The sequence below is a fragment of the Saimiri boliviensis genome, chromosome Y (assembly GCF_048565385.1).
Source record: "Saimiri boliviensis isolate mSaiBol1 chromosome Y, mSaiBol1.pri, whole genome shotgun sequence".
Classification (NCBI taxonomy): domain Eukaryota; kingdom Metazoa; phylum Chordata; class Mammalia; order Primates; family Cebidae; genus Saimiri; species Saimiri boliviensis.
In genome coordinates, this window is record NC_133471.1 from 3,038,401 (window position 1) to 3,058,363 (window position 19,963).

The 19,963-nt window shown below is 49.8% G+C and overlaps 1 protein-coding gene across 1 annotated transcript; it reads left to right on the forward strand.

Annotated features, from left to right (window-relative positions):
• The first annotated feature begins 1,116 nt into the window (after nucleotides 1–1,116).
• On the forward strand, nucleotides 1,117–19,759 carry LOC141583041 (mesoderm induction early response protein 2-like). The gene is made up of 9 exons (XM_074392458.1): nucleotides 1,117–1,230; nucleotides 2,023–2,184; nucleotides 10,215–10,305; nucleotides 11,765–11,907; nucleotides 16,500–16,613; nucleotides 17,329–17,446; nucleotides 18,010–18,101; nucleotides 18,515–18,640; nucleotides 19,619–19,759. The coding sequence occupies exons 1-9, from the start codon at nucleotides 1,117–1,119 to the stop codon at nucleotides 19,757–19,759; spliced, it is 1,101 nt and encodes a 366-aa protein (XP_074248559.1).
• Nucleotides 19,760–19,963: the final 204 nt, after the last annotated feature.

A 19,963-nucleotide genomic window follows, 5' to 3' on the forward strand; every position in this document is an offset into this window, starting at 1 on the left:
GCACTGTGACGGGCCAGAGCTTCCAGATGGAGGTGCCCTCGGCCTGGCCGCCACCCCTGGCACACAGCAGCCACACCCAACCCCACCGTGGCAGCACCTCCCGGCTATATGGCCTCCAGCAGGCGACTCCATGAGGCTGCACCTCCCTCTCAGGCCGATTAAGGGAACCTTTTCGGTTATCTTCATGCTGCTGAGCGCCTGGCAGCCAGAAAGTGCCACACACATGTGTAAGTGACAGCACAGCTGCTTGGGACATGGCACCCAGGGCAGGCAGACACCCCACAGGGACCTGGATCTGTCCCCTGGACCCCCTTAATGACAGTCTACTTCAGAGGTCAGAAGGCTTGGTCAGAGAACCAGGAAATGGCTATGGGGAGGAGCACACCCCCGCCCCCCGCAGTGACTGAAGTGCGGAGCCATTGTCCCTTCAGCCACTAGAGCGAACACGCGGCCTTTTTTCCTGGGACCCTGGTGGCGACCTCGGGGCGCCACTTCCCTCATCCAGCCCTAAAACCGGCAGGACAGGTTTGGGTCTCCCGAGGCTCCGAAGTCTGGGACCCAGCTTTTCTCTCCAAGTGTCTCCCCCGCCCTAGGCCCAGGGGTTCATATCCCATCGACGCGCTGGGCGCCAAGGCCAGGTCAGCCCCTCCGGGAGCACCTAGAGCGCCCACCCAGGGGCAGAGGCGCGAACGTCCTGGGAGATCCACAGCCGCTCCCACCCCCGAGGCCCGCCATCTGCGTGAATCACTGCCCAGGCCAGGCGCAGCGAGAGAGAGGTGCGCGCGGCTCCTGCACGGCCACTTCCTGCTGCCGGCAGTGGAGGCAGCCCTGGCGCCCCAGGTGCTTCGAGACACTCCAGTCCCCGGGGACTGAGACGCGGGGAACCGGGACCCCGGGACCCCTAGGAATGGCAGGTGAGCGCAGCGCAGCGCGTGGCCAGAGGTGCGGCCTCCAAGATCCGCGGAGGGACCAGGGCAAGCAGCCTCCCGGTCGCTGAGAACTTGCTTGGAGCCAGGGCAGTGTCCGTCCTGGGAGGGTCCCCACACCTGGGGCCTCGCGGCTCTTACTGACCAGGAAGACAGCACGTCCAGCAGCACGAAGACCCACCTCAGCTGCATGCCAGCGGCCCCCGACACCGCGCCCTGCGCATCCCAGCCTGGCCGCGGGTCACGTGGCCGTGGAGCCCGCCTGGCCCGGAGTGGGGAAGGGAAGTGGGGGAGGAGAGGAGATGTGGGGAGGGGAGGGACGTAGAGGGTGAGGAGGAGGAGGGGGGTGCTCAGGTTGACAGGATTTGAGGGGATTTGGGGTTCCTCTGGATGAAAGGATTTGGGATCTTTGAGTCTCTGAAAGGTTAAGGGGATTTGGAGTTTCTCGGCATGAAAGAATTTGGGATGTTTGAGGCTGAGGAAATTCTGGCTATCAGGTAAAGGAGGGAGATTTGGGTTTCTCATTAGGGTCTTTGACATTGAGATCATTTAGTCCTAGAAGCTGAAGGGATTGGGATTTTCAGGCTGAGTATTTAGGTTATCTGAGTTTGGAGAAATTTGGTCTCTCTGTGGGTGAGATATTTAGGGTTCCTCAGGCTGAGGCGTTTGGGGTGCTTTAGGGTGAGGCGAATTATGTATGGCTCCTCAGGCTCCAAATATTTGGGGATCTAATCATTAGGAGATTCGGTGTTCCTCTGGGTAAAGGGATTTGGGGTCTCTGAGCTGAGGTACTTTATCGGAATTTTATGCTGAGGGGATTTAAAGTCCCTCAAGGTGTTGCAGTGAGGCGGGATTGTGCCATCACACTCCAGCCCGGCGACAGGGCGAGACTCTATCTCAAAAGAAAAAAATCCCTCAAGGTGACAGGATTTGGTGTCTCTGGAGGCTGAGAGGATTTGGAACTTCTCAGGGTGAGAGGATTGGGGGTCTTCCAGGCTAAAATATGAAGGTCTCGGGCAGAGGGTTTACAGGGTTTCACGCTGCATGACAAAGGCTCCCCGTGCTCTTCACAGTCTCTCGTGCTCTCCTGCTGCAGTGTCCACTGTGGCCGGGCGTCCTCTGGCACCCCTCAGGGTGTGAGACGTCGTGGAGGGCGAAGCGCCAGCCCTTAGCCCTCAGTTGGCACAAGCTGCCAATCAGCGCTGAGACCAAGGCGATCCCTCCAATCGGCAGTCAAGAGGGGCTAAAGGGGCGGGGAGTAGGGCGGAGCTTTGTCTGTCAGTCGCGGGCACAACTGGGTTCCAGTCTCAGGAGGTCAGGGAGAGGCCTGGCTTTTATGTGTAGGACTGGAATCGTCCAGCCCGCAGATGCAGCTTCGCGGTTTTGGTCACTCCGTTTTCCCCAGCCCAGGTGTATGCGACTGAGCTGAGGGTCGGGGCTGTGCCTCACGTCCCTCCGCAGGCCTGGGTCTTTTGAGGGGATACGGCTTCTTTTTGGATTGTTAAGAGTTCTTGCGCTCAGTCTCATGCGGGAGGGCTGGTGTTGCATTCGCTGTGGTGTAAATTGGGTCTAGTCAGCTACTTTTCTCCTGGATTCGACAGGGAGCCAGGGCTCCATCCAGGACCCTTCTGCGTGGGGACCTGCGCTTCGTTTCACAGGTGCTTTATTAGCAGGTCAGTGTTGGTGTGTAGTTAGGGCTGTGATTCAATAAATGGCGCGTAAGAGGAGCAGCTGCCAGGCTGATCCCTCTCTGCAAGGTTGACCCCTGGCTGAGAGGCTGATCCTCCGCTGCAAGGCTAATCCCAGCTGCTTGGCTGATCCCTGGCTTCTAGGCTAATCCCGGCTCCAAGGCTAATCCCCAGCTGCCAGGCTAATCCCCCACTGCAAAACTAATCCTGGCTGCTAGGCTAATCCCTGGCAGCAAGGCTAACCCCCTGCTACATAGCTTTTTTTGTACTACGCGTTTTCAGGCTTGCTTTGTGGTGATACCAGAGAGCGATGGACCCTCACCAGGTCCTGGACCTTTGGGGAGCCTACTGTGATCACTGACGCCTGCCTGCGTTTATTTTCTTAGTTGTTCTCGGCTGTGGGGCTCCCTTGAGCAGAGGCTGAATAGGTCGCTCCCTCTGGACTGGCCGTCTGGTGAGAGGCATGCCTCACACCCCCGCTGCCCAGGAGCCCACGTGTCTCATTCCTCTCAGTGCTCTGAGAGTGGGGTCTCCTCCCCCATTCAAGTGCTGGCTGCCAGATTTCCCCCTAGGTATCCCTAGCTTTGTGCCACAGTCCTGGAAACACTGGGAATGTCTGTGGCTTGGGAATGGGCTCTCACTGTGCTGGGTAGTCCACTGTGCTCCTAGGTCATGGGGAAGATACTCAAGTGGGGTAGTGCACTCTGGCTGGGCTGCAGAGGCTCCAGGGTGCACATGCTCTTTCACAATGACTTGGCGAGGGCCCTGAGAGGGGCCAGTGGGCAGGAGGACTTGCAGAACAGAGGCACCCAAGTCCCACAAGGAAGCTGCCCCTGCTCTCTCCTGGCTCACAGGTCAGCTGTGGCCAGAACCTCCTGCAAGGAGATAAGGGAGCCTTGGAGAATTGGCATCTGTATTAGTTCATTCTCGCACTGCTATAAAGAAACACCCGAGACTGGGTAATATTTAATGAACATAGATGTAATTGGCTCATTGTTCCGCAGGCTGTACAGGAAGCATGATGCTGGCACCTGCTTGGCTTCCTGGGAAACTTACACTCATGGTGGAAGGAGAAAGGGGAATCAGCACTCACGTAGTGAGAGGAGGAAGACGAGACAAAGATGCTGGGGGCAGGACTGCACACTTTTAACCATATCCCGCTACACATTACCAAAGAGGGTTGCAGCTAAACCGCTCATAACAGGTTTGCTCCATGATCCAATCACCCCCACCAGACCCCGCCTCCAACACTGGGGGTTATATTTCAACATAAGATTTGGACAGGGACACAGATCCAAACCATATAATTCCATTATATGGAATAATACCATATAATGCCTTATCTATTATCATTAACTCAGATTAAAGACTGAAATTTAAGACTTAAAAGTACAGAACTCAAAGAAAAAAAATTAATAAACTGTTTATAACATTGGAATGAGCAATGACTTCTTGGATATGCCACCAAAGGCACAAGCAATCGAAGCAAAATTCAGTGGGAGCACATCAAGCTTAAAAACTTCTGTGTAACAAAGGAGACCATCCACAGAGTGACAAGTCAACCTACGGAATGGGAGAAAATATTTGCCAGTCATATAACTGAGTTAATATCCAGAAACATATAAAACAAGTCACATAACTCAACAATAAAAAATAACTTGTTTAAAAAATCAGGTGGGGTGCAGTGGCTCATGCCTGTAATCCCAACACTTTGCAAGGCCAAGTGGGGAGAATTGCCTGAGGCCAGGAGTTTGAGATAAGTCTGGGCAACATATTGGGGCCCGTCTTTATCATTTTCTAAAAAAAATTAGTTGGATGTAGTGGTCCATGCCGTCAGTGCCAGCTACATGGGAGGCTGAGCTGGGAGGTTCACCTGAGTGCAGGAGTTCAAGACTAGCCTGGGGAACATAGGGAGATCCTGTCTAAAAAAAAAAAAAAAAAAATTAGCTGAATGTGGCAGCACTTGCCTGGAGTCCTAGCTACTTGGGAGGCTGAGGTGGGAGGATTACTTGAGCCCAGAGTTTGAGCCTGCAACAAGGCATGGTTGCAGTTTTCCAGTATGTCACAGAAATGAGATCATACCTTATGTGATCTTTTCAGATTGGTGGCTGATTCTGCTTCTCCTTCTTCTCTTTCTCCTCCTTCTTCCTTCTACTTCTTCTCCTTCCTTCTCCTTTTCCTTCTCCTTCTCCTTCCTTCTCCTTCTTCCTTCTCTTTTTCCTTCTCCTTCTCCTTCTCCTTTTCCTCCTCCTCCTTCTCCTTCTCCCTCTCCTTCTCCTTCTCCTTCTCCTTCTCCTTCTCCTTCTCCTTCTCCTTCTCCTTCTCCTTCTCCTTTCTTCATCTTCTGAGATGGAAAAAGAAAAGAAGCAGCAGCACTCTATCACTCAGGCTGGAGTGCAATGGTGTGATCTCGGCTCACTGCCACCTTTGCCTTCAGAGTTTGGTGATTCTCCTGCCTCAGCCTCCTGAGTAACAGATTACAGGCACCCGCCACCATGCCCAGCTAATTTTTGTACTTTTTAGTAGAGACGGGGTTTTACCATGTTGGTCAGGCTTGTCTCCAACTCCTGACCTCAGGTGATTCACCCACTCTGGCCTCAAAGTGCTGGATTAAAGGCGTGAGCCACCACATCCCACCCAGACTGGTTTCTTTTACTTAGTAATATGTATATCAGATTCATCTATGTTTTTTTCATGGCTTTGTAGGTCACTCCATTTTCTTGATGAAAAACATTTCATTGCATGGTTGCATTTTTTTTTTTCTTTTTCTTGGCTTTTCTTTCTTTCTTTTTTTTTTTTAATTGCATTTTAGGTTTTGAGATACATGTGAAGAACAGGCAAGATTGTTCCATAGATACACAGATGGCACTGTGATTTGCTGCCTTCTTCCCCATCACCTATATCTGGCATTTCTCTCCATGTCATCTCTCCCCAACACTCCAACACCTGCTGTTCCTCCCTTATTTCTCCCCAACTGACGCCAGGGTGTGATGCTCCCCTCCCTGTGCCCATGTGTTCTCATTATTCAACACCTGCCTATGAATGAGAACATAGGATGTTTGATTTTCCGTTCTTTTGTCAGTTTGCTGAGAAGGATGGTTTCCAGGTTCATCCATGTCCCTACAAAGGACACGACTCATCATTTTTGATGGCTGCATAATATTTCATGGTGTATATGTGCCACATTTCCCCTTTCCAGTCTATCATCGATGGGCATTTGGGTTCATTCCAGGTCTTTGCTATTGTAAACTGTGCTGCAGTGAACATTCGTGTGCATGTATCCTTATAGTAGAACGATTTATTATACTTTGGATATATACCCAGAAATGGGATTGCTGGGTCAAATGGAATTTCTATTTCTAGGCCCTTGAGGAATTGCCACACTACGTTCCACAAAGGTTGAACAATTTACACTCCCATCAACATTGTAAAAATGTTCCTATTTCTCCACATCTTTTCCAGCATCTGTTGTCTCCAGATTTTTTAATGATTGCCATTCTAACTGGCAAGAAATGGTATCTCAACATAGTTTTGATTTGCATTTCTCTAATGACCAGTGATGATGAGCATTTTTTCATATGTTTGTTGGCCTCCTGTGTACCTTCTTTTGTAAAGTGTCTGTTCATACCCTTCACCCACTTTTGAATGAGCTTGTTTGTTTTTTTCTTGTAAATCTGTATCAGTTATTTGTAAATTCTGGATATCAGCCCTTTGTCAGATGGGCAGACTGCAAAAAATTTTTTTCCCATTCTGTTGGTTGCTGATTCACTCTAATGACTGTTTCTTTTGCTGTGCAGAAGCTGTGGCGTTTGCTTAGGTCTCATTTGCCTATTTTGATTTTTGTTGCCAATGCTTTTGGTGTTTTGGTCATGAAGTCCTTGCGTACACCTATGTCCTGAATGGTTTTGCCTAGATTTTCTTCTAGGGTTTTTATGGGGTTAGGTCTTATGCCTAATTTTTTAATCCATCTGGAGTTAATTGTAGTATAAGGTGTCAGGAAGGGGTCCAGTTTCTGCTTTCTGCACATGGCTAGCCAGTTTTCCCAACACCATTTATTAAAAAGGGAATCCTTTCGCCATTGCTTGTTTTTGTCAGGTTTGTCAAAGATCGGATGGTTGTAGATAAGTTGTGTTGCCTTTGAGATCTCTTTTCTGTTCCATTGGTGTATATCTCTGTTTTGGTGCCAGTACCATGCTGTTTTAATTACTGTAGCTTTGTAGTTTAGTTTGAAGTCTGGTAGTGTGATGCCTCTCACATTGTTCTTTTTGCTTAGAATCGACTTGGCTATGTGGGCTTTTTTTTGGTTCCATATGAAGTTTAAGGTGGATTTTCCAGTTCTGTGAAGAAGGTCATTGGTAGCTTCATGGGGATAGTGTTGAATCTGTAAATTACTTTGGGCAGTATGGCCATTTTCATGATATTGATTCTTCCTATGAACATGGAATATTTCTCCATCTGTTTGTGTCCTCTCTTATTTCGTTGAGCAGTGGTTTGTAGTTCTCCTTGAAGAGATCCTTGTTAGTTATATTTCTAAGTACTTTATTATCTTTGTAGCAATTGTGAATGGCAGTTCGTTCTTGATTTGGCTCTCTTTAAGTCTGTTATTGGTGTATAGGAATTCTTGTAATTTTTGCACATTGATTTTGTATCCTGAGATGTTGCTGAAGTTGTTTATCAGTTTCAGGATATTTTGGGCTGAGATGATGGGGTCTTCTAGATATTCAATCATATCACCTGCAAATAGAGACAATTAGACTTCCTCTTTTTGAATACCCTTTATTTCTTTTCTTTCCTGATTGCTCTGGCTAGAACTTCCAGTACTATATTGAATAGGAGTGGTGAGAGAGGGAAACCTTGTCTAGTGCCAGATTTTGAAGGGAATGCTTCCAGTTTTTGCCCATTCAGTATATTGGCTGTTTGTTTGTCGTAAATAACTTTCATTGTTTGGGATATGTTCTGTCAATACCTAGTTTATTGAGAGTTTTTGGCATAAAGGGCTGTTGAATTTTGTCGAAGGCCTTCTCTGCGTAAATTGAGATAATCGTGTGGTTTTTGTCTTTTGCTTCTGTTTGTGTGGTAAATTATCTTTATAGGCTTGCATATGTTGAACCAGCCTTGCATTCCTGGGATGAATCCTACTTGATCATGGTGAATAAGCTTTTCAATGTGCTGTTGCAATCGGCTTGCCAGTATTTTATTGAAGATTTTTGCATCATCTTGGATATTGGCTTGAAGTTTTCTTTTGTTGCTGAGTCTCTGCCGGGTTTTCGTATCAGGATGATATTGGTCTCATAAAATGATTTGGAAATGATTCCCTCATTTTGGATTATTTGGAATAGTTTCAGAAGGAATGGTACCAGTTCCTCTTTGTATGTCTGGTAGAATTCGACTGTGAACCTATCTGGACCTGGAATTTTTGGGGTGGTAGGCTCTTAATTGCTGCCTCAACTTCAGACATTGCTTTTGGTCTATTCAGGGTTTCGACTTCTTCCTGATTTAGGCTTGGAAGGATGCAAGTGTCCAGTAATTTATCCATTTCTTCCAAGTTTACTAGTTTATGTGCATAGAGTTGTTTGTAATAATCTCTGATGATTCTTTGAATTTATATGTAATCTGGGGATGATATCCAATTATCATTTTTTATTGTATCTATTGGATTATTCTCTCTTTTCTTTTTAATAGAGACAGGGTTTCAGCATGTTGGTCAGGCTGGTCTTGAACTCCTTATCTCAGGTGATCCATCTGCCTTGGTCTCCCATAGTGTTGGGATTACCGGTGTGAGCCCCCGTGCCTGCCTTCCTTACCAATCTTGGTTCCTTTTATTTCATGTTGTTGCACTGACTGTATCCTGCAACTCTTCGTGGTGCATCAGAGGTGAGAGTACATGTCTTTGTACGCATGGTGGCTTAGACAGTGCATCCAGCCTTTCACCATTAAGGGTAGTGCTGAGTATGATTTTCCCTAGATGCTCTTTGTCAGGTTGAGATGTTCCCTTCTGTTCTGAGTTTGTTCGGTATTTTTCATTATGAAAGGGTGTTGGATTTTGTTGAATTTGACGTGTTGAAATGATCCTATATTTTGGTTTTCTTATTTTATTGATGTGGTGTATTATAGTAATGAAGTTTTGGTTTTGAATCAACCTTGCATTCCTGCGATAAATCTTACTGGTTCATGGCATATGATCATCTTTATACATTGCTGGATCCCCAGTTTGCCAGTATTTTATTGAGGGTTTTTGTATGTACATGAGCAATGTTGTGGGTTCCTGTGGCAGTTCACACAACAATTCGGCAGGCTGAGGCGGGTGGATCACTTGAGGTCAACAGTTCAAGACTAGCCTGGGACAACTTGGTAAAACCCCATCTGTGGATCAGGCATGGTGGCTCACGCCTGTAATCCCAGCACTTTGGGAGGCTGAGGTGGGTGGATCACGAGATCAAGAGATAAAGACTATCACGGTCAACATGGTGAAACCCCTTCTCTACTAAAAATACAAAAATTAGCTGGGCATGGTGGCACATAACTGTAATTCCAGCTACTCAGGAGGCAGAGGCAGAAGAATTGTCTGAACCCAGGGGGCAGAGGTTGCGTTGAGCTGAGATCACACCATTGCACTCCAGCCCGGGTAACAGGAGTGAAACTCCATCTCGAAAAAAAAAAAAAAAAAAAAAAAAAAAAAGAAAGAAAAAGAAAGAAAAATAAAACAACAACTAAAAAAACTCCATCTGTACTGAAAATACAGAAATTACCCAGGCATGGTGGTGCACACTTGTCGTCCCAGCTGCTTGGGAGGCTGAGGCAGGAGAATCACTTGAACCTCGGAAGCAGAGGTTCAAGTTAGCCGAGAGTGTACCACTGCACTCCAGCCTGGGTGACAGAGCAAGGCTCTGCCTCAGAGAGAGACAGAGAGAGAGAGAGAGAGAGAGAGAGAGAGAGAGAGAGAGAGAGAGAGAGAGAAAAGAGAGAGAGAGAGAGAAGAGAGAGAGAGAGAGAGAGAGAGAGAGAGAGAGAGAGAGAGAGAGAGAGAGAGAGAGAGAGAGAACATTGTAATAATGATAACTTAAGGTTTTGTTTGCCTTTTTAAAAAAATTGAGGTAATTTATAAAACAAAAAATACACCTACTCAGGTTTTGACTCTAATCGAAAACATTCTGTCCCTTTTCCTGGCTCCTGGCCCCCATGAGTCTCTTTCTGTCTGTGGAATGGTCTGTTCTGAATGTTATGTATCAGTAGACCCTCGGCCATGGCCATTGGTGTCTGGCTTCCCCACCAGTGCATGCTGTTCTTGAGCTTCATTAGGTTGCAGCAGGGGTCAGGACAGAGGTCTGTTTGTGGGAGGCTTTCAGTGTCACATAATGCATGTCCTGTCTGGGGTGAAACAGCCTTCACCCTGCAAGCGATCCTGGGTGGGAGGTAGCACCTGTGGCGGCCCCACACATGTGCTGCATCCAGTGCTCTCCATCCCTCAGAGGTGGAGACAAAGCCTCTTCCCTGCTCACCGAACAGACTCTGACCACTGCTTGCTCTTGGCTGCCACCCTGTGATGTCCAGCAGGAGGACTTGGACAGGCCGAGCTAACCCTGCTTCTCTTCCTCCACAGGCCTCCTCACTGGGAAGGCAGAGCCCTCATGTGGTCTTCTGCCTTGCTCACAGTCTGTGCCCTGAAGAGCCTGGCCTGCAGACAACAGCAGGTACCTTCCTCCGTCCTCCCCCCACCCAGGTCTGCCAAGGCCTTTGTGGCTGTGAGAGACAGAATGTCAAACGGGCCTGGCTGAGTTGTGATCAGCACACTGGCTTCCAGAGTCCAGGGTGTTCCAGCTCCCATCCACACAGATGGAGCCGTGGGGAGCATGATCAGGACTCCATCTTCCTGTTCTCTAGCAAAGGCAGGGAGCCCAAGCAACCTGAGACCATCCTCAGAGCCTGGACCCCCAGCAGAGGACCCCAACACAGGCCTGCACCAAGCTGAGGGCCACCTCATCTTGCTGGGGTGCTGGGGTTGGGTGTTTGCTGAGGGATGCACTTTGGAGAGGGTGGAGCAGGGGAGACAGGCAGACCCTGGTTCCCTGCACCTTCCTGCACTGATGCTGCTTGCCCGAGGGGCATCGAGGTCCCAGGCCACCTCTTGGCCACCTGTGCTGGGTCCACAGGGCAGAATGTGGGTGGGCAAGTGTCTCGGTGACTGCTCCTTCTTCCTTTTGCTGTGCTCCCATGGGCCAAGTGTAGGGCTTCATGTCTTCACATTGTAAAACTCGTCCACATCTCAGTCTCTAAAGAAGGCATTGCTATCCCTATTTTTCCTACATGGCTCCTCCAGGGATGCTGTGGTCACTGAGGGTCCAGGTGCACCCAGGCAGCTCCAGGTTATTCCCTCACTCTAGCGAGGTGCCGGCCACCAGGGGTCTTCCACATCCGGCAGCTGCCTGGTTTGTGCGTGGTGTGCCCCTGCGTGTCCAGCCACGTAGGCTCTGTGGCTGCCATCCTAGAGGCTTTCTGCCCTGGACCCCAGGCCCTCAGGCCCCCAGCCTTGGGCTATACTTCTCCTTGTCTGGATTGATTGAACCCTGGCTATTTCCTTTTGTTTGTTTTAAAGTCTGACTAATTGGAGACTAAACGTGGAGAGAAATGGTGACACACCCCAGTTCTTTCCAGGAAACCCTGGGTCTGATGACAGCCGCCATCTTTTAGGCATTGTGTGTCGCATGGCGGCTTCATGTGGCCATGAAAGTGGAGTGTGAGAGGCTGTCGTTGTCCAGATTCCACCGGCATTGCCCCTGTGTGGTTCTTGTTGCTGTGCTGACTCATTCAGGTGAGGGTTTGGCATCAAATCCTTCTAGTCCGCGCTCTCCAAATCCTCAGACTTTTCCTGTTCAGGAAGACAAGCAGTCCCTCAGAAAGACCCCTCTTCCCACCCCCCCCAAAAAAAGAAAGAAAACTAAAAAAACCTTGGAGTTAGTGTGTGCAGTTCACCAGCTGTTGTGGGGTGCTTGAGTTGTGGGGTGTTCTGGCAGGGACCCACGTGGGAGGCTGGCCCTGTGGTGCAGAGGGCCTCACCCCTAGGGCTTCCCCTGCCTCAGGCACCCCCAGTCTCTGCAGGGTGGTTGGGACAGGCAGGCAAGGTGCTCACCTGCTCTGCTGTATTCTCCCCAGTGGTGTCCATGGGCTCTAGAGACCATCAGTTCAACCTCACGGAGATCCTGTCACAGAACTACAGTGTTGAAGGAGAGTGTGAGGAGCCTTCGAGGTGCTCTGACAAGCCCAAGGAGGAGCTGGAGAAGGACTTCATCTCCCAGGTACTTGGGGGAGGTGATCCTGTCCCTGTGTTGGGTGGAGCCTTCTGGGGTCAGCCTCACAGTTTCTGTGCAGTTGGATTTATGTTGGCAAGTGTGAAATTGTGCATCTTTCTACAAAGTGCCAGGCACCATCCTAGGAGCTGAATTCAGTGGTGACCGGGTCTTTCTTGCAGCTCTCTGAGCAGCACGGTGGCTGGGCATTAAGCCAGCTGCTCTCAAACTCTCTGGTCTCAGAATCCAATTTGTACTCTTAAAAATTATTGAGTGTTCCAAGACAGTGTAGACTGAGGGAAAAAAAAAAATATTGAGAGTTTTGGCCTCAATATTACACCTGTAATCCCAGCACTTTGGGGGGCTGAGGCGGGCAGATCACCTGAGGTCAGGAATTCGAGACCAACCTAGCCAACATAGTAAAACCCCACCGCTACTAAAAATGCAAAAATTAGTTGGGCGTGTCACACATGCCTATAGTCCAAGCACTTCAGGGGGCTGAGGCAGAAGAATCACTTGAACCTGGGAGGTGGAGGTTGCAGTGAGCTGAGATGGCACTATTACCCTGGAGCCTGGGTTGTCAGAGTGAGACCCTGTCTCAAAAAAAAAAACAAAAAATATTCAGAGTTTTAAGGAGCTTTGTTAATGGGTTTTATCTATTGCTTTTTTACTACATTAAAAGTTACAATTGACATGTAGGAATATTATTTCCTAACTCACTTAAAATGATGTGAATAAGCTGGGTGTGGTGGCTCATGCCTGTAATTCCAGCACTTTGGGAGGCCAAGGCGGGAGAATCATGAGGTCAGGGGTTCAAGACCAGCGTGATCAACATGGCAAAACCCTGTCTCTACTAAAAATGCAAAGAAAAAATAAAAATAAAAATAAAAATAAAAATAAAAAAAATAAACCTGTGAGGCACGGTGGCACATGACTGTAATCCCAGCTACTTGGGAGGCTGAGGCAGGAGAATTGTTTGAATCTAGGAGGTGGAGGTTGTGGTGAGTCGTGATTGTACAATTGCACTCCAGCCTGAGTAACAGAGCAAGACTCCGTCTCAAAAAATAAAAATACGTCTGGGTGCTGTGGCTCAATCCTGTAATCCCAGCACTTTGGGAGGCTGATGTGGGTGGATTATGAGATCAAGAGTTAGAGGCCATCCGGGCCAAAATGGTGAAACCCAGTCTCTACTAAAAATACAAAAGTTAGCTAGGCATGGTGGCATGTGCCTGTAGTCCCAGCTACTTGGGAGGCTGAGGCAGAAGAATTGCTTGAACCCAGGAGGCAGAGGTTGTAGTGAGAGCTGAGATTGTGCCACTGCACTCCAGCTTGGTACCTGGTGACAGAGTGGTCTCAAAAAAATTAAAAATAAATAAATAAATTTAAATAAATAAATGAATAAAATAGCTTGAACAACTCAGTTACATGTTAATATAAATACTTTTTTTGAAAATGGAGAAAACCTCTGTGTTCCAAAAGAAAAAACAATTAGTGCAAACAATGAATTTTTAGTTTTCCAAATCTCTTTGAATATAGAAGCATATATGAAAGTCCAGCTTCAGTCTTTTTTTTTTTTTTTTTTTTTGACAGAGTTTTGCTCTGTCACCCAGATTGGTGTGCACTTGTGTGATCTCAGCTCACTGCAACCTCCACCTTCTGGATTCAAGCGATTCTCCTACCTCAGCCTCCTATGTAGCTGGGATTACAAGTGCACACCACCACGCCCAGCTAACATTGTTTTTGTATTTTTAGTAGAGACAGGGTTTCACCATGATGGCCAGGATGATCTCGATTTCCTGACCTCATGATCCACCCACCTCACCCTCCCAAAGTGCTGGGATTACAGTCCTGAGCCACTGGGCCTAGGCCTAGCCTAACCATTTGATTTTTTTTTTTTTTTTTTTTTTTTTTTTTTTTTTTTTTTTTTGTAGAGGTCTTGTTATTTTGCTAGGTCTGGTCTCAGCAATTTTTCTGTCTGGTCCTCCCAAAGTGCTGGGAGTATAGGTGTGAGGCACCGTATATGACTCAAGTTCTTTCTTTCCTTCTTTTATGTTTTGAGACAGAGTGGGGACTTTTTGCTCAGGCTGGAGGGCAGTGGCACATTCTCAGCTCACTGCAACCTCCACCTCCCAGGTTCAAGTGACTGCCTTACCTCAGCCTTCCCAGTAGCTGAGACTACAGGTGCCCACCAGCTTGCCCATCGAATTTTTGTGATTTTAGTAGACATGGAATTTCAACATGTTGGCCAGGCTGATCTTAAATGCCTGACCTCAAAGTGATCCTCCCGCCCCGGCCTTTTATGCTTGTATTACAGGGTGAGCCATGCCCCACCCACTTCTGTCTTTTAAGGGAGATGTTAGTCTGTTGTGATAAGGTGTTACGGTTGAAGTACACATACAGCCTCATACAGAACTATTGTTGGAAAAGGAAGGAGTATTTAACAGTTTTTCAGATAATGGGGTGTTCTTCTTTGATACCACAGCAAAACTCAGCAAATGGTAGTTTTGTGGAGTGGTGTCTGACACCATTAACAGTGAACCTCATGGTTGCAGAGGCAGAGACGTCCATGAACAGGTCCCACAGAGTGGCTTCTGGTGCTGCTCTCTGTCCTCACGTGGTGGACAGAGAACCCGAGGGAGCCATCTGGTGTTTTTCGTAAAAGGTTACTAATCCTACTGGATCAGGGCCCCATCCTCATGGCCTCACTGGACCTTAGTCACTTCTGTAAACAACTCCTCTCCAGATACAATCTCATTGGGGGTTAGAGTTGACTGTAACCATTAATGTCACTGCTGACCTCATCACAAGCTTTGTAAATGTTGGAAATTTGGCAAGTTTATGTTGTCAAACTCTTTGGCAAAGTCTTGAGTTCTACAGTTGCAGCAGTTAGGTCAACTGTTTCCTCTGAAGTAGCAGCCCCCATTACCTGCCTATGAGGCTCCTGTCTGAGTGGCTGTAGTCCGCCAGCACTCTTGAGGTGAAAGGACAGGAAAGCCCCCCTTGCCTCACCACCCATTCCACACCTGCTTCCCTGAAGGAGCCACCTCAGGAAGAGCCCCCTCGCCTCACCACCCATTCCATGCATGCTTCCTTGAAGGAGCCCCTCACCCTCCTAGGCAGCAGCCGCTCTGCTTCCCCTGCCCTTACACAGAACATGGAGGTGTCTGCTCAGGATGTGACTTCACAGAATGTGCCCACCGTCTTCTGTAGTGAAATTGGGGAGTTTGCTTTTGGTCTGTGAGGTATAAGCAGTGGTGCCACACCTGGGTGTGGCTTCCACGGGCGATGGGCTGTTGCTGGCTGCTGGTGCAGCACCATCAGTGTGAGTGTCAGTGAGGCCCAGCACAGAGACCAGGGCTTAGTGGTCTTCAGACAGGGCTTCACCCAGGGCACCCAGGGGCCTTGGGGCCACCATGTCAGCCCTCCCACCCGCACACTCCTAGTGGTCATGGGCATACAGAATCTGTTCTGTCTGCTGAGTCCTGTGAGAACTAAAGTGGGACTCACTGTGGACGTTCCACCTGGGGAAGGGGGCTGCAAACGGGCCAGGAGGTTGTTTGTGTACTTGAAGCCCCAGGAGGCGTCTGGGCAGGAGCTGGGGTGGAGGAGAGGCCAGCTGGGGTGGTGAAGAGGCTCTGTTGAGGGGGGCATGGGGATTTAAAAGCAGCACTGGAGAGGGTGACGTCTCTTCCTTCTGGGGAATTACATGCCTTGTTTCTACTTCCTGCAGCCCACACAGGCTTAACATCAAGGTATGTGTTTATCACTGTGCTCTTGTTCCCATTCGTGATGTTGATTTCTCTGGTTACCAGAGAAATTTTTGACCCAGTGTGAATTGACAGCTTCTCCATTATATTTATGAAGCATCCTTCTGTTTGCTTACTTTTTTTCTTTTTTTTAATTTTTAATTTTGGGACAGAGTCTCGCTGTGTCACTCGGGCTGGAGTGAAGTGGTGCGGTCTTGGCTCACTGCAACCTCTGCCTCCCAGGTTCAGGTGATTCTCCTGCCTCATCTTCTCAATTGGCTGGGACGATAGGAGGCATGTAGCTTATTTTTAGTGGAGATGGCATTTTGCCATGTTGCCCAGGCTGGTCTTGAACTCCTGGCCTCAAGTGATCTGCCTTCCTTGGCCTTCCAAAATCCTGGGATTACAGGTGTGAGCCCCTGTGTCTGGCCTGTTTATGTAGTTTCCTGAGGATTTTTTTTTTTTTTTTTTTTTTAATCAGGAATAAATGTCAGATTTTACCAAATGGCTTTCAGGTTATGCTTTTCTCCTTTGATAAACTGATGTTGAGTTAAAACAGTACCATCCTTGTATTCCCGTCATTCACCCTGTGCAAGGAGGCACTGTAGGCAGGGTGGTGCCCTCTTCTTCAGCCGGTGACCCCTGTGTTATGATGCCTTTCTGAGGGATTGTGAAGGAGCTCTCAAATGAGGGACTGAGCCTGAGGTCTGGCTGGGGAGTGCTGCGTGTCAGGAGCTGCTGTGGGTGTGTCAGAGTAGCCCTGGTTTTGGCCAGCAAGGCTCAGGTAAGGGAGAGTGTACAGAAGCCCCCTGAGTAGTCCCTCCTGATAGGGACCTGTTCCCCTCCCTAACTCAGAGCAGCAACATGCCCTTTGATGAGCTGCTTGCACTCTATGGCTATGAGGCCTCAGAGCAGGAGAGTGAGGGTGGCAACATGACTCCCAACCTCCTGGACATGCCCCTGGATATGGTTGATTGAGTGCCCTTCCTGGAACTGGCTCCCAGCAGAGGTGTGGAGACTGGGACTGCCTCTCAGCAGGGGACATTCAATGAGAGGAGCACAAATGTCCCCAGAACAAGTCAAATGTGGCCACCTGTACCACTCTGCCAAGGTTGGAATGGCCATGGATGTGAGGCTGGACCCTAGCCTTAACCCCAGGCCACGTGTCCTTCTAGTGTGGGCAGGTGTTATCCTGGAGAAGTACACCTGGGAAGGCAGAGGAACCATGATTTGGCCGCCTCCCCAGGACTGAGCTCTCTGACATTAGGTACCCATAGGTCACCACTCGAGGCTTGGGCATTTGGAGCAAGGGAAAGCTGCATTGCAGAAGGTTAACAGCAAATGCACGGCCAAGAAAGAGCCATGTGCTCTGGGCAGTGTCCAGCGGTGTCTCTGATTGTTCCCAGCGCTGGTGGCTGGGTGTGAGCTTCCCTGCATTGTGCACCCTTGGGTACCTCCAGCTCTTTACCTGTGTAATATAAATAGCACCACACATGTCCAGTTCCACCCCCACTTCCCTCCCCTCAACACTGTGCACCCTCAGCCACCTTCATTTCCTTTTCTGCAGAATGGGCATAGGCCCCACATGAGCCTCAGGAAGCCCCCAGCCTCTTCACTGTTGTTATCATTATTGTTATCCTGATACTGCTAAACTGTAAAATGTTCTTTACTTTTTCATGAAAAGCAACAAATAGTGAAGGATTTGTTTTCAGGGAAAGAAGAGATGCAGCCATCTGCTGATGACCTCACCCCAACCATGACCTCCCACGAGGCCTGTGACCTCTTCCCAAACCAGTGTGGATGTTGGTGACTCTGTTCCAATCCTCTCCCATGCCCAGGCCCCAGGCCAGGCAGGGGTGATGCTGATGAAGGGTCCTGGGGCTGGTGCAGGCCAAGAACTCATCACAGATGAGGGGGTCTGCCTGATGGGATGCTTTGGTAGTCCTGGGGGTGCCTTGTTCTGTCCCATCCTGGCCAGTGAGCAGGGACTCTCAGAGCAATTCAGTTTAAACAAGCAGGTAATGTGTTGGTTTCCATAGCAGATCTAGAAACAGCATCCCCATAGCCATCCTCCCCCACAGGCCTGTGCACTGGCTTTCCTGGGAGCTGATGGCTGGGGCCCGGCAGTACGGCAGCCACGTGGAAGGGAAGGAAAGGAAAGGCAAGGGAAGACCTCTTTCTTCAGAGTACACCCCGGGTCCTGGGTTCTATGCCCATCCATGTCCCAGTGTCTGGCCAGGGAGGGCTTCACAGCCTGGAGATCAGGTGGATGGAGAGTGAGAGTGAAGGGTCTTTGCCTGGAGAACGGGCTGTGCAGGCTGCCAGCAGTGGAGACCCTGGAGGACCTGCCTCCATTTTCCCAAAGCTCGTTTCCTGGCTGATAAAGTCAAATTGCCTGGCTCTTCTGCCTCCTCTGACACCGAGGAGGGCTCCCTTCCTGCCAACAAATGTAAGAAGGTAGGTGGCTCTGCTTCTCCCCAACCTTGTATCAACTGCAGTCACCACAGTGGGTTCCTGCTGAGCCCTGTCCCTGGTTGTGTGCCCCTTCTCAGAGGAGGGACGTGCTTCTCAACCCCAGGGTAGGCCAGGACCGGAGCCCCGGCTCCTGCTGCTGGCTAAGAGTGTCTCCCCTGTGACATCCTATCTGAGCCTGCCAGGCCAGTGTCAGGGCACAGCCTCCCCTCACCCACACAGGCCTCTGCTTTCCATTGTCAGACCCCAGAACTGGCATCAGCAGGTCAATCACACACATGGGTCTTGGGTCTGAATGGTGGCCCCTCTATCCTAGCGGGCCACAGCATGTGTCAGCCAGCCTCCCTCCTGTGCTGGATGCTTCCTCAGTGTTCTGATTCCCAGACCCTTGTTTGCAGGAGATTATGGTGGGACCTCAGTTCCAAGCTGACCTCAGCAGCCTGCACTTGAACTGGCCCTGGGAGAAGAGTGCCTGGGGCCTGAGGCTGGGAACTCACTTCTGGAGGGCAGTGGTCCAGTTGGATGTCAGATCTTTAGGCAGTCTGAGGGGCCCAGCCTGGTCAGGTGCTTGACCTTTGTGACTTGCTGGGCAGCGGAGTCTGTGGCTGCAGGAAGTGGAGGCTCTCTTGACTACAGTGGGCCTGTCAATTCCTGGCCCTGCCCACTCTGCCCAGCTCTGTCTGTCTCTTGGGGTCTGCTCCTGTCAGCCCGTGCAGCCAGACAGTCAGCAGTCCATCCTGTCCTGTCCATGACTCCAGCCATCTCCGCCAAGCCAGGGCCACTGCCTTCACCAGCTCTCTGCCCCAAGGCACCTCCTCAGGAGCCCCGGGTCAGATGGGTTCTCCAGAGAGACCTGCTGGGTGTTGTGCGGCTTCCCCTGCCTTCCTCCCCACCTCTGCAGGGCATGCCCTGTCCTAGACCTGAACTTCATCTTTTTTTGCACTAGAGTTCAGAGCCAAGCCTCTCTGGCCCCTTCCAGGCATGGACTCACTTGCCCACTAACTTGGGTCTTATCTTTCCCCAGAGCCCTCAGAAGCCCTGGGCCGGTGCTCCTAGCTAAAGAGCCTTCTCCAACCTGATTACATGGCTGGGATAGACCCGTGTGAGAGGAGGACGGAGGCAGGTAGGTGCAGCCAAGCTGGGACATTCAGAAAGCAGGCTCAAAGGGGACATGGGACCCTCACCCAGAGAAGGCACTTGCAGTCACAGTCTGGGTGGAACCCTGGACTCGGAGCCTGTTGTCAGGGCCCTTTCCCAACCCTGACTCACCCCAAGAGGGTGTCCCTTCCCCAACAGCCAGCACTTCAGCCATGGGACGCCACTGGCTGTTCCCACTCTGTGTGACGTCTGTGCTGTTGGAGGCATCTGTGTGCTTGTGTCTCGCATATTGCGCTGTGGTGCTTGGTTTGGGTGCCACGTTTGACCACCCCTCGTGCCATGGGCTCTTGTCATGGTTGGGTCTGTTTGTGGTCTGAATGCTCTTGTGCCTGGTTTGTGGATAGAGTGCTCAGTTCTCAATGAACAGCAGGGAGTCGCACTGTAGGCTTGTGCTGGGGTCATATGTGCTGACTGAGTTTCTCACTCATGATTTGTGGGAGTCGCTCACATTCTCGGCATTTGAACCCGAGCGTGAACTTGCTTGAGTTGAGATAAACTCTTGTCACATCATGTCTTTCATTGACATTTCCCTGGAGAGTGTGCTTGCCATTTTGATATTCTCTTTGTGAGTGCCCAAAGCTTTCCCCGTTTCTGACTTGGGTGGCCTTTCTCTCTGATTTGTGGAGTGACTCATGCATTCTGGAAGTGAGTCCTCTGTGGGGTTTGCACACTGCTGCTGCCTGCTCCAG

Coding starts and splice junctions, on each gene's coding strand:
- LOC141583041 (XM_074392458.1), top strand. CDS start 1,117: ATGCCAGCGGCCCCCGACACCGCGCCCTGCGCATCCCAGCCTGGCCGC. Junction 2,185..10,214: donor AGGGGCTAAAGGGGCGGGGA/GTAGGGCGGAGC, acceptor CTTCCTCCACAG/GCCTCCTCACTGGGAAGGCA. Junction 17,447..18,009: donor CTTCCCAAACCAGTGTGGAT/GTTGGTGACTCT, acceptor ATTTTCCCAAAG/CTCGTTTCCTGGCTGATAAA.